This window comes from Scardinius erythrophthalmus (assembly GCF_964197995.2).
Source record: "Scardinius erythrophthalmus genome assembly, chromosome: 5".
Classification (NCBI taxonomy): domain Eukaryota; kingdom Metazoa; phylum Chordata; class Actinopteri; order Cypriniformes; family Leuciscidae; genus Scardinius; species Scardinius erythrophthalmus.
In genome coordinates this window covers 37,733,583-37,746,677 of record NC_138225.1, presented here as the reverse complement: position 1 = coordinate 37,746,677, position 13,095 = coordinate 37,733,583, and the positions used below count along the sequence as shown (strand labels likewise).

General features: G+C 37.5%; 1 protein-coding gene across 2 annotated transcripts in view; it reads right to left on the bottom strand.

The window, feature by feature from the left end:
- The window catches only part of pappab (pregnancy-associated plasma protein A, pappalysin 1b), a 120,747-nt gene that overhangs the window by 44,135 nt on the left and 63,517 nt on the right, over positions 1-13,095 (bottom strand). For both annotated transcript variants that reach the window (XM_081367174.1, XM_081367175.1), the window contains exons 10-14: positions 11,749-11,945; positions 7,344-7,451; positions 3,610-3,745; positions 3,272-3,485; positions 1,748-1,916 (exon numbers count right to left, since the gene is read on the bottom strand). In XM_081367174.1, coding sequence (XP_081223300.1) covers positions 1,748-1,916; positions 3,272-3,485; positions 3,610-3,745; positions 7,344-7,451; positions 11,749-11,945 — 824 coding nt within the window. The remainder of the gene's footprint in view (positions 1-1,747; positions 1,917-3,271; positions 3,486-3,609; positions 3,746-7,343; positions 7,452-11,748; positions 11,946-13,095) is intronic.

Genomic DNA, 13,095 nt, shown 5'->3' with positions numbered 1-13,095 from the left:
AAGCAGAGAAAAACTGCCTGCTGCCTTTCCTTCCAAATGCGTAATAACTCACAGGCCAAGCTTCTCAGTCGACTGCGGCTGCTGGCAGAAACCCACCCAACATACAGTAGAGCCCAAGTGCTTACAAAGAACACACAGCACTTTCTCGTCTTTTTTTTTACGTTAGTATTTTCCCTTTTCTTTCTTTCCCTTGTTCTCCTTCTGTCAATATCACAAGAGAACAAGCGCTGGAAAACAGAACAGAGTTGCTTGAGCTGCAAATGGCCCAAAACCTTCTTTGTGAATGGGTGGGGTGAAAGATGGCTGGGGGCTTGTGGAGTTAGTACAGTGCGAAACACTTGGCCAGGTGGAGTGGGGTAAAGGATTGCCATTGCCACCACTGGCCTTTTGTTTGGAGGACCGGGGTCAACGGGTTGCAGAAATCGCTGCCCGTTGCTTAGCAAGGGCGTACTGGGCCGGCAGATCTGCAGTGCCACTGATCCGTGGCTGTGCGTTAAACAAAGTCCTCGGGGAGTGTGGTGGCGGTTGAGCATGGTGCTCCACTGTTTGATGTCAAATAGACTTGAACAAATTGCATCCTGACCGACTACACTCTGACACTTTCTTCACACGTTCAAACAGCGGTGAACCAGAAAATTCAAGCTCAATTAACAGATGTGCAAGGCACACACACGCAAGACACAAGCAGACCCTCATGAACAGGTTCGCAGAAACAAGGCAGAGCCTTATGAGACTTGTGAATGGACACCAATGATTTGCTAGACATTTTTATGACATCAGAAGACAAAAATAGTTAACTAGTAAACTGTTGTACTGCATCTGGTCTGGCAAAATAGCCTATACCTTTTTTTTGTGATTTATCTCAATCCTGTACCAGTACTCCATTAAATGGCTGAATTCAGTGGGTGAATTCAAACTGAATTGGTGAACTGATTGTCCGCAACTCAATGAGTAACACTTTGACTAAAAAATGAGCTGAGAGTTTTGTGTTTAACAATAATTTTCAAACTGGTATTACAATACACAAGTGTTCAAATGTTTAGGGTCACTAAGATTTTATTTAATAGACAAATGTGTTTATTCAAAAATAACACATTGCATTGATCGAAAGTGATTATATACTAGTAAATATATTTAGATTTTTTATGTCTACTATTTCTAATATATACAGTATATATTCTTTTTAAATATGTAAATGTCACAATTATTTGTAAATGTAATATTACAAAGAACCAAACAGAAGAATCAAATTTGTTAGGAAATTTCCAAAAGCAAGATAAACTCACTGATAGTGAGAGTAATGTTTATGAAAAACATACAGCTTCTTTTTTATTTGAGCCACATGGGGAACACATCCAGCAGTTCCAGGCAGAGAGAAAGACATAAAAACAACATCAAGCCAATAACATAGAGCCCACTGGCCTGAGCGCCAGCTATTGTGACCATTCACTTACCGTCTCACAGTTTGGTTAGCAAACCCTACGTGAGTCATAAATCTTTACTGCTACTTTCTCTGTATGTGGTCAGGACATGAGTCAATGATTATTGTTTAAATTAATGTAAACCGCTGTGTGTGTGCAACTGTGGCTGTGTATGTTTGTGTTGTGTGCTTCTCTGTGAAACCTGGTCAATATACTCTTCAAAAAATTTAGTTTGCAGGAAAAACACAGAGTGAACACACACTTACACACACAGTGTACTGTAACATCCACAAATATACAAAAAGGAATTAACGAAACTGTATTACCTGTGTTTTGATGATATCATCATCACGGTGTATTTTCAGCGTATATCCTCGGTTGCAGGTGATGGTGCAGCGAGCTCCATTGAAGTATCCAGGACTGTTACATATCATCTCTGCATTACTGACCATCGGCTTCTGACATTCAATGGCATCACACGAGTAATGAACGCAACTGAGGGATTACAGAAATTACCATGTATTATGATGATATGAAGTTAAATGACCTTATCAATTCTACTGGGTAAAATGTCCTTTTACACCAATTATATATTTTACTTTAACCCTCTATTGCTTCTATTAAGGTGCGGCCACATTTACCATTATTCTGCAAATTTTCGTGGGGGAAATCCTGTCAATTCAAAAGAAATTGTACACTTGGACTGCTTCAAAAATCGCATACTCTCTTGAGTAAATACTTATTTTGAATAAGCAATTACTTCACAACTGCTAAAGAAGTATGTTCTATATAGTATGAATTTGTGTAGCATGAATGTAATCTGGACGTACTACATTCGCCATGTTGTATTTATCATGTGACTTACCAGCATCAGTTACGTTGCTTAACTGCCATTCATAAATCCTCTCCCGTGGCCTTATGGGTAAAGTGTCCATCGTATGCACACTTATGAATCTCTCGGGAAGTAGGTGGTAATCCGGGTACTTTTTGCCTACTCTTTTATGAGTACTGTGAATTCGGACATACTTCTTTTGTCACATGCTGTTTTTCTGCCTACTATATAGTAGGGAAGTATGCGATTTCGGATGCAGCCTTGGTTTGAAAATGACTACTGTGTGAGCTGTATACAGCAGAACATTTTCGCCAATGTGACCGCACCTTTATGAAAGCAAAACTGTGCAACAATGGAAATGAATTCATCAAATTAATCAAAGAAAGCTTTACTAACTATTACATGACACAAAATTGGCTTTTTTGTTTTAAAATTGTACTTAAATGTTAAATAGGTACACCATTTAACTGTGATTACAACTGATAAAATAATATAGATTAAAAAAAAGAAACAATCAAAAAAAAAACTTATCATAACTGCAACATTTACTCTATATTACTGCATCCGTATCACTTCCACTGTTGCACAAATTAATTATTTAACAAGAAAACACATTTTGAAATCTCGCATACCAAACAAATAATTTATATCACTATTAAATAAAGTTTGCTCACTAACAAATGTGAATCATATTTTTAATGGTTGGAAAACAGAAAGCTTTGCTGATGACTGTCAGGATGTAGCGTGACCAAGAAAAAGCTTTTAATGTTCAAAGTCATCCCTTCATTATTAATACTTTTATTGCCATTTTTCATTCATCATGTGCTTGCAAAGTGAAGAAAATTTATTTATTACCACACATTGTGTAATAGAGGATTAAAAAAAAAAGTGTCATCAACATATCTTCAGAAACTGTCACTATTGCATTAGACATATAATATTAGATATGCTGAGGTCTGGCAAAACATTTACTCTCAACACTGACATGAGAGGGAGCAATGGTAGATTATCTACTCACCTTTGGCCCATGGGGTTATAGATTTCATTGCTCTGGCAGCCGCTGATAGTGATGGGGTCAAAATATTGAAAGGAGCGCAGCCCAACACCTGAGATGGCCACCAGAGGAGAGCCGAAGCTCACTATAATCGCTTTTGTCCGGTAGAAAGCAACGCTTAGGTCGTGACTCACAGGAATCACCATTGGATTGTTCCGGCAGCTCAGCCTCCAGTCCCCTACAATCATCCAGCCATTTCACAATATACAAAACAAAATTCACCTTCCACTTTTGTTTTCTAGAAACACACAGCTTGGAGTAAAAAGAGTGTTAACATTTTATTGAGATGGGGTGAGACTGACCAAGAGGGTGGGTTTGCTCCTTAGTGTCCACCAGCTGAACAGTAATGTTATGTTGTCTCTGGTCGATATCAGCTGTTCCATCAGCGGCCAGATGGATAATGACAGCAGCAGCCACCATAGGATGGGCGTAATAGGCCTTTTGAGAGATGAAAATATGCTCACTGACAGTCATTTCTATTGCTTTATTGGTGATTGTGACTTCACCAAGTAGCATTTACTCCTAGATCAACATATTTTATTGATTAAACGGTCATAAGCCTATTCTTAAAGGAGAACTCCGGTCAATTTTAACATTGAGCTCATTTTTTTGTACATTTGGAGTGCTGTCAATACAGAGAACAACGACAAAAATCGGTGTTGCCTACACCGAGTTATTCTATTTTTAAAATTTGCACCCTGTTGACTTCAATGGGGCAAGTACTAAACCTGCTTTTAGCCTCTTAACATCCTTGATGTGTCATTACAAGTGCACAGAAAATGTGAGTGATTCCTTCAGAGTGAACACGAGTGAATCTGACTGCAGTAGATGTGAAAGATATGTATAAAAATGATGTTATTTAAGCCAGCGCAAATACCTGTGTTTACATCCTGTTTTATAGGTGAAGGCTGTCCACATGCCTCATATGCAAAAGAAATAGCCTTGACTATCCAATTGCACATCCTTTGCTGGGAGCCTCGTCTAGGTAACTACAATGGCTACAGGGCAGCTCTGTGGATGCAAACATCCAATGCCCTGCCTGTGCATAACGAGTTTTGCTTCTCCTGGTCTGACGTCTGAAAGGAAGGAGGGCAAAAGGCCTGAAACACTATAGATTGTGCAACATTAGTGGGGAACTTAGGCACGGTCTAGAGTGAAGAAAAACTTTCACCATGCCAGGTGCAAACTCCAAACACAAACGGGCAACCAACAGGGCCTGAAGGTCTCCTACACTCTTTAGAGACATAATAGCCAGAAGAAAATGTTTTTTGAGGTTAAAAATTTCTCTGCAACGGCTTTAATGGGCTCAAAGGGAGCCGTCGACAGGCCTTCCACAACAATGGCCAGATCCCAAGTCAGAGCCCTCGTGTGGCTTACAGGCCCCAGTCTCAAAGGACCATGAAGGAAAAGTAACACCAATGGGATTCTCCCCAATGATTCCCCAGCCAAAGCAACTACGGCCTCCACATAGACCTTTAGAGTGAAGGGGGATGTCCCTGAGGAACCAATCACGCAGTTAACTGGGTCCAACTGACGATTTTCACACCATGGAATGAGAACTCTCCACTGAAGGTGTACAGTTTCCTTGTGTAGGGAGCTCTAAAGTTAAATGGCAAACCCGCAATTTGAGAAGAGACATCAGGTCTAAAAACCATACTCAGGCCACCCAGAATGGTGCTATTAATTTTATAGGGAGACCTTCCCTAGAACTCCCGGGAGCAGAGCGATCAGAGAAAAGGTGTATAGATGCAGCCTTGGCCACGTCCACCTGCACCATAGCATCCAACCCTAGTAGGGCTGATCACCGATGTGTTGTCTGTCCAGATAAGCACATGATTACCACTGAGGTCTGGAAGGAAATGTTTCAAAGCCAGAAAAACAGCCATCATCTCCAGGCAATTTATGTGCCATGAGAGATGGCAATCCTCAAGGCTTCTTCCACATCACCAAGGTATGCAGGCCCTTGCATGTAACCTTGATCATGCGAAATGTGTTAACCCCTCATGGTGGTCTTGAGCCACCCAGTCTGTGATTAAGTTGCTTAGCTTTATCGTATATGGCTAAAAGGATCGATTCGATACCAAAGAGTATAGAAGCCCAAGAGGCGAAACTCTGTTGTGTTATGGGTAACAGTCTGTAGATGGCGCTGCGGAGGCGCGTCCGCCATTATGGACTGAAAGCTGCTGAAATCGTTAGCGCCAGTCAATGGCAAAATCCATTTTAGTAGGTGTTTATAGTTCGTGTGTGCACTTGCTAGATTGCACATCTTTTTTGTACCTTTCCGCCTGTAATAGGACATTCACAGATTGTTTTTGTTCTTCCCATTGAAACGTTCACTGTGTGCACTTTCACTGAAGATGTTGAAAAAACAAGTTGTTAATATTTTTGTGATATTCTATGTAAAATATTAACTGTCTTTAGAAATGTTCATTTATAATTTTATTTATTTATTTATTTTTCCAAATCATATATATGGTGATGTTCACTAATTTCAAAATCAACATTTGAATAAACATCTTATTACTTATATCTTATTACTGTGTGTCTGCCTATAGCCTATATTATTTCATGAATTTCTGTTAGTCATATAACTAGGAAAATGCATAATAGAACATAAATATTGATAGATTAAAGTTTTGCAGTAATTTTATAATTGTATCTTTGCAAACCGTAAGTGGTAGGCTAATGAAGCCGATTCGGTGGGGGACATACCCTTACTAAAAAGTACTATAGGAATCTTATAGTATTTTGGGACAAAATATTATAGTAATCTTATAGGAATACTATAGTAATTTGGGACATACTACAGAAGTACGATAAGACTACTATATAAATACTGTAGCAGCTTTAAAATATTATAGAGGTATTACAGAAAATCACAGAAGTATGTTATGTTCTGTAATACCTCTATAATATCCTAGAGCCGCTATAGTATTTCTATAGTAGTCTTATAGTACTTCTATAGTAATATTTTGTCCCAAAATACTTTTTTCCTAAGGGTAATTAGGCCATGCATAACCAACACATAGACGTATATTTTCTGTCATTTAACGTCATTTAACGTCGGTTATCCTCATTAATGTATTTTAAATTGTTTTCATATTGAGATATGACGGCCAGAAAAAATTAAGTTATGTTAAGTTTTTGTTATGTTAAGTTTTTCAGTGCCATTGACTCCCATTATTTTTCGGCGTTTTCCTTCAGTTTTCAGTCCATAATGGCGGCCGCGCCGTCACGTCATGGGGGCAACTGTTGCTATGGAGCGTTCTATTGAGTTTCGCCTCTTGGGCTTCTATACTCTTTGTCGATACGAGCAGCTGACAGTCGTGCCAACATCATCGTCAAGTCCCATACCACTCCCAGAAAAGTGATCCTCTGTAGGGCTGCAATGACGTGTCGACGTAATCGATTATGTCGATTACTATAAGAAAAACAAAAACAAATAGACATGCAATTATGAACAAAGAGAGCTTGCTGAAGGCACAGAAGCTGACATTGTTTGGTTTCGGGTGTGCTTTATAGCTTCCTGGTCATGACGTCACACGCTATGGGATGACGTCCTGCCATGCCATTGGACTGATTACGTTCCCCTAGCGCCTTAACTTCAGACACAACACGAATTCCCTTAAAAAGGGAACTGCCTTTAGTCCTTACCATTAACTACTCTTACATTTGGAGAGAAATGAATTCCTCATGACTCTTCCAGTCATTTGTGATTACAGTATAAATATTTGTTAAAAATCTTCTTTTTTTCTTAGAAATTGTGCTTATAAAGAGCAATTTCTAGCAAATGAAATAAAAGTTTTCCATGATTCCTATTGGAAACCTGTAGATTGATAGTAATGTTGTATTAGTTTCAAACTCTAACCTTAAAATCTGATTTGTTTATAAGAATGTTGTTTCAGGAATATGTACTACTTGGCGAAATAAAGAAAAATCACATAATTATACTGGTTTATGTACTTGATGTGATATTACATAAATCTTTTCAAATGAAATCAAAAACAGAATTACACCACAATTAGCCATCTCTTACCTTTAGCCAATATTGTGAAGTCCAGCTGTGCTGCTGAGACTGCTGACAAGGAAACCAAGCATACTGAGACACACCATGTGACAGGTCAAACACCTTCGACTGACAGCTCTGAGTGAACAAAGACAAGAGATTTTTACTGTTTTTATCTTTCTTATTGAATGCGGCATTTAAATTGTTGAACATTTTACGTTTGGCAAATAACTAAGGACAAGTGATGTGCGTCCTAATGGCATGTTTCCAAGAGGAATCCTGTAAAAATGTATAACAGTTTCCACAAAAACATTAGCTGTTTTCAACATGGATAATAATAAGAAATATTAGTTCAGCAGCAAATCAGCATGTTAAAATGATTTCTGGCTGATTCAGCTTTGCCACCACAATATATTAAAATAGAAAATTGTATTTCATAATATTTTTGTTTTACTGTATTTTTTGTATTAAATTGTATTTCAGAATATTTTTGCTTTTACTGTATTTTTGATCAAACAATTACCTAGTTCTGGCATGCAACTCTAGATGGCGCAGGCTGATAGGTCTAACTCATTTGGTAGTGATCACATCATTATCTACATAGGTTGATTGGTTGTTGTTGTATCAATGACCAGTGAGCTGTGGCTCAACATTCAAACAAATACCGGTAGTGTTGCTGTTAGCAGTCTGCAGCGCACTTTCAGAAACCCTCCACCTTCCCCCAGCTCCACCTGTATAGATCTGCTACGGGTGTTAAATCACGTATGTTACATGTGCAGCAGCAGTAGCATGTCTTACATGCTCACAGCAATGTCTGTGAATGTGTTGGCAGTAGCAAGCCTCGGTACTTGCTCTGCAGCAGCAGCAGTGTAGCAGATCTATTCCACCAAGACCAAATACATTAACATTGCCATATCCATTACCATGCCAATCTTTATTACGATACCAATCTCCTGAGAGTTGTCATGACATAAATACAATTATATGCTACTGCTTCTATGAAAAGGTCATTTAGACCATCTGGAAGTTTACAATTAGTCCCTCAAGTGGCCAGGTTAAAGTGCCACTCCAGATCAGTCTGAAAGCCAGTGAAATCCGGGTGAACAGGGTGAACTGACCTACTACTCTCTTTTCTGAGAACTGTAAGCACACCGCAATAGGATTAGAACTGGCCAGAACTCTAGTAACTGTTGAGTTTCAGAATTACCCACATGAACATTTTTGAAGTTCACCAATCATACAAGCTTACAGGGAGGGCCATGTTGGATCCAAATGAAAGTTCTGTACACTGCCGGTAACAGTTTTCTGACATTAAGGGCAACATTATATCAACAAAAAAGCTCAAAATGACTTTACAATATATATATATATATATATATATATATATATATATATATATATATATATATATATATATATATATATTTCAAGACAGAGCAAAAAAAGAAACTTAAGAAATAAACACCAGGTATTCTTCTATGTAACATTTTGTTTACTGACTCATTTAATTTATTTATTTTTCTTCCTAATTTTCATTATGTCCTGATTTAGATGTACATTTTTCATGTAAAAGCCTGTTTTTTTTTTTTATTAGCTCATTTTCTAAATCTAAATGCCTTTCTAGTGGCATTTTAACTGAACAGCTAATTCCTAGTTGAAGTCTTCTAAACTTTTCGCCCCTGTTTCACAGTGAATTATGTTGAGTGTATTTCATTTCACTGTAGAATAATGTGACAGAGAACCTCACTGAACCCCTTGAACCCAACTGAGTGTTGCAACGCTAGGTGACACTGGTGAGCCGCACGTTTCCTCACAGAGTGAATGCCACTAATTATGTGTTCGATGTTTGTGTATGTGCAACAGCATGCGGGAGCAGACATTTTTTATTTTCTGTAATTAATTTGTCTGATTTGCTTCATTAAATGAGAAATTATTTTTCTTTCCCCATAACAAACTTTTTTTCTCTTGTTTTAAGCATAAACTCAAAACTAGAGATATATTTGAAGATTGTTTGTGATTTTCAAGTAAATTGTAAATATAGATTTTTTTTGCTGAAAATAAGTGAAGATACTTTTGCAGATTTTTGCAGGGTAGGAAAACAATATTAATACAGGTCATTCTTTGTTAGTGTCATCGTTAATTTTTTTTAACAATTTAAAACATTTCACCAGCCGTTCTTACATTTCGTATGGACATAATCTTTCTAGACAGAAATGAATTTGTCTCTCAAAGTGGAATCATCGTACAGTTCACAGATCTAGAGGTGATGTAATATTACATGAATTAGATTGAGAGACCGGCAATTCACTTCATTCAATACTCTAAGACAGCTCTGCGGGGAAAGAGCTGACTGGAGCAGGGGGATTCATAAAATCTTTTTCATCTCTAAATGCCTTATAAAATTTGAATGAAACCGTTACAAAATTAGCTGCAAAACTAGAGAATTCTGATGTAATGCTTAAACGAGACTTAGAAAGGGAAAAATGAGGTGCAAAAAAGAGAATGAGAGGATATTCGTTTCTGCACTTCGATTCGCTCTTCCAGTCTCCTGAGATTCCTCTCTCTCTCTCACTCTCTCTCCCTCTCCCTCTCTCTCTCTTTATCTATCTCTCTCAGCACTCCACAGTAACCTCAGTGACACTGTTCCCCATTCCACCATCACCATTCCATTGATTCAAGTACACTACTGTACGCAGTCCGACGAGTTCGTACTAAAACTCTGTTGGCTGCTGTGCCACACAACAAGTGGAGAATCAATTAGTCATTCTGATTCGGTGCTAACATTGATCACCAATGATTCACTTAAGCTGCAAGTCTGTTTCCAACTCGAACGGATTTACATTAATTTTAAAAAACTTGCAAGACCATGAAGTGAAAGTACAAACGCAACACAAAGGTTTATCGGCAAAACTAACTATTCAAAGTCATTGCAACCTGTGTGCCACCATTTCCCATTATGAGCCACAATACGTATTTTCAAGCAACAATGAGGTTCAAGCTCAACTGTGAAAAATGGGCATTTCTCAGTGCCATAAATCCTTAGGTTGCGCACAGCGTGATAGGAATAGTTTTGTGACATGATTAATTCAGGAGCTTGCACGATTTCGGGCGCAGGAGACTCGCGCTCCACAAACATCACGAGAGGGGGGAGAGGAGGAGGAGAAGTGGCCAATAAAACTGTAAAATTACAAATGTATCATGTTGAAATATTCAGGGAGTAAAACAACACAGTTGTTTAGACGTCCTTCAGAAAGAGCCAATTCTTTACTACTTCCATGTGTGAAGGGTTAGAGCAATATCTCAAATCTCTCCTTAACAGAATGTGCTTCTCAGCCATTTATTGTGAAAAACTGCACATTTCAATCTGACTTCATCGTCAATATAAACACAATATTTTAGATCAGAGATTTTTCTGTTCACTTGTGTTCATAAATAATAACTGGTCATTTCAATAAGGCACCATTTCTCCTTGAAAGACCCCATAAAATGACTTAGAAAGTGGTTTCCTTTCCTGTGTTTATGTGTTTTCCTATTAAAACAGGAAGTTTGAATGGGATTTTTTTTTTAAATAGCCATTATCCTTCAATTTCATTGCAGCCATGCATAATGATTTGCTTCTTGCTAGTCGATTACAGGTGATATTAGTTGGGACATTCTCATTCTTCATTTGTTTAGTGGAAAATGATGCATAATATTTAGTTTTAATTAATTCCAGTTGTATTGAATTTAATAAAAATGTTTTTTTTATATATATTTTTTGTTTTAGTTAACGATAATAAGTTTCTTGTTAAATGAAATGCAACTAGAAAAAAATAAAACTAAATAATATTAGATTTAAATATGAGATTTTTTTTACTAGATAATACAAATTTGAAATAATTAAAAACTAAAGATGTACTAAAATAAATATCAAAACAAATAGTAATATTTAAACAGAACAAAACAAAATAGCTACAAATTTTGTTTGTAAAATTTTTTTTTTGTCTGACAAAAAAGTCAATTAAAAATATTAAAAATAAGTCAATTCAAAATTGTAAGAAAAACTACAGTAGTATATAAAATATACATACTATATACTATACATAATACAAGAAAAAATGTTGATGCCATCAACATTTTATTGGGTCTCCAACACATCCTACAGGGTGTAAAGTATGTGCACATGTGAAGGTATGCTTGTAAAAGTTCGTCCCCGGTTTACAGACGTGGCTTTAGCCTAGTCCCGGGCAAGCAACTTGCACAGACATCTTAAAATATGTCAGTGCCATTGTTTTGTCTCAAGATGCACACCAGTATTGTTTATATCTAAGGCATGTTTATACAAGCTACTTAAATGTATTTAAATGTCCAGGCCTAACCCTGGTTTAATCTAAACCCTGTCTATGAAACCAGGTCAGTGTATCTTTAAGCATACACAGTAAGTATGTGGTCTCACCTTCGTCACTGCAGGATATCCAACAGCCACCTCTGCTGGACAGTGCATCTTCTCCTCATTGGACACCTGCACCTCAGTGGCCCATTGATCCAGGAAGCCGCTTGGGGTATAGAGACCACAGTCCCTTACACTCGCCTCCCGCTCAAAGTCTTCACACACACCATCACCGTCGTAGAAGTAACACAAGCTGGGCTCATCTTCAGAGGAGAGAGGCAGAGATGAACAGGTATGAGAGCAATACTGAACCACTGCATATAAAAATCCCATTTCAAATGCTTAGATCAGCAGACTCTTATAGTTGGTATAGCAGTTAATCCCATCCTCAGCCTTAACCCAGTGGTTCTCAGACATTTTCAGGTGGCGGACGACTTGTGAAACAAAATTTTCAGACCACATAAAACCCTCTACTCATCTACCTTTAAAACAATTATCTGTAGTTTTACATAATAATAATAATAATAATAATAATAATAATAATAATAATAAAAACCTTAATTTGAAATAGCCTAGCGCTTTTTTGGTTTGTTTTGTTTTTGAAACACTGTAATTTGTTACAGTCACTAGTTATTTTTCATTGTTATGTTCCTTGGATTAAGGGATGATTGTTTTTCCCAAAAAAGGTTCTGAAATAATATGCAAATAAATAATTTAAAAATGTTGTTAAATAAATACTTGTGTTGTCATGAGGTTGAAGGAGAGAACCCAAACGCAGATGATATGCAGACACTCAAGGTTTATTACGACACAAAACAGAAAACAAAACCCACGAGGGGGCAAAACAGGACTGAGGATAGAACACTTTGACTAAGACAAGATAATAAACAAAGACTAGATTCTGACTTGACAGGAAACACAATTCTCACAATTCTCATTAAACAGGATTCAGACGAAGTACTCACAGGACTGTCACAAAGTATAACACGCAATGTTTGACAATGTACCGACACAGGACAGAAAACATGAGGGGATTAAATAGGGAGCAAACTAATCAGGAACACAGGTGTAAGCGATGACAAGATGAGATAACAAGGGGGTGGGGTAAGGTGACAAGACAACGCAAGCACACAGCCCAAACAAATGGCCATGTGCTTACACATAAAACATGAGTCTGTCATGATCCTGCCTCAAGACAAGAGAAGATCTGGGACATGAAGGCAGAATCATGACATGTGTGGGTAAGTAATAACTAGTTTGCATTGTAAGTTTAACAGTTAAAAATGTTGATGTTAAAAGTGCAGTTCTCTTACGAGAGTCCTCTCGTACTGCGTTTTATCAAAACGCTACGGGAAAAGTCTCTTTTCACGAAACACTGAAGCAAAAAATTATCCTTTAATTTTCATATATGTA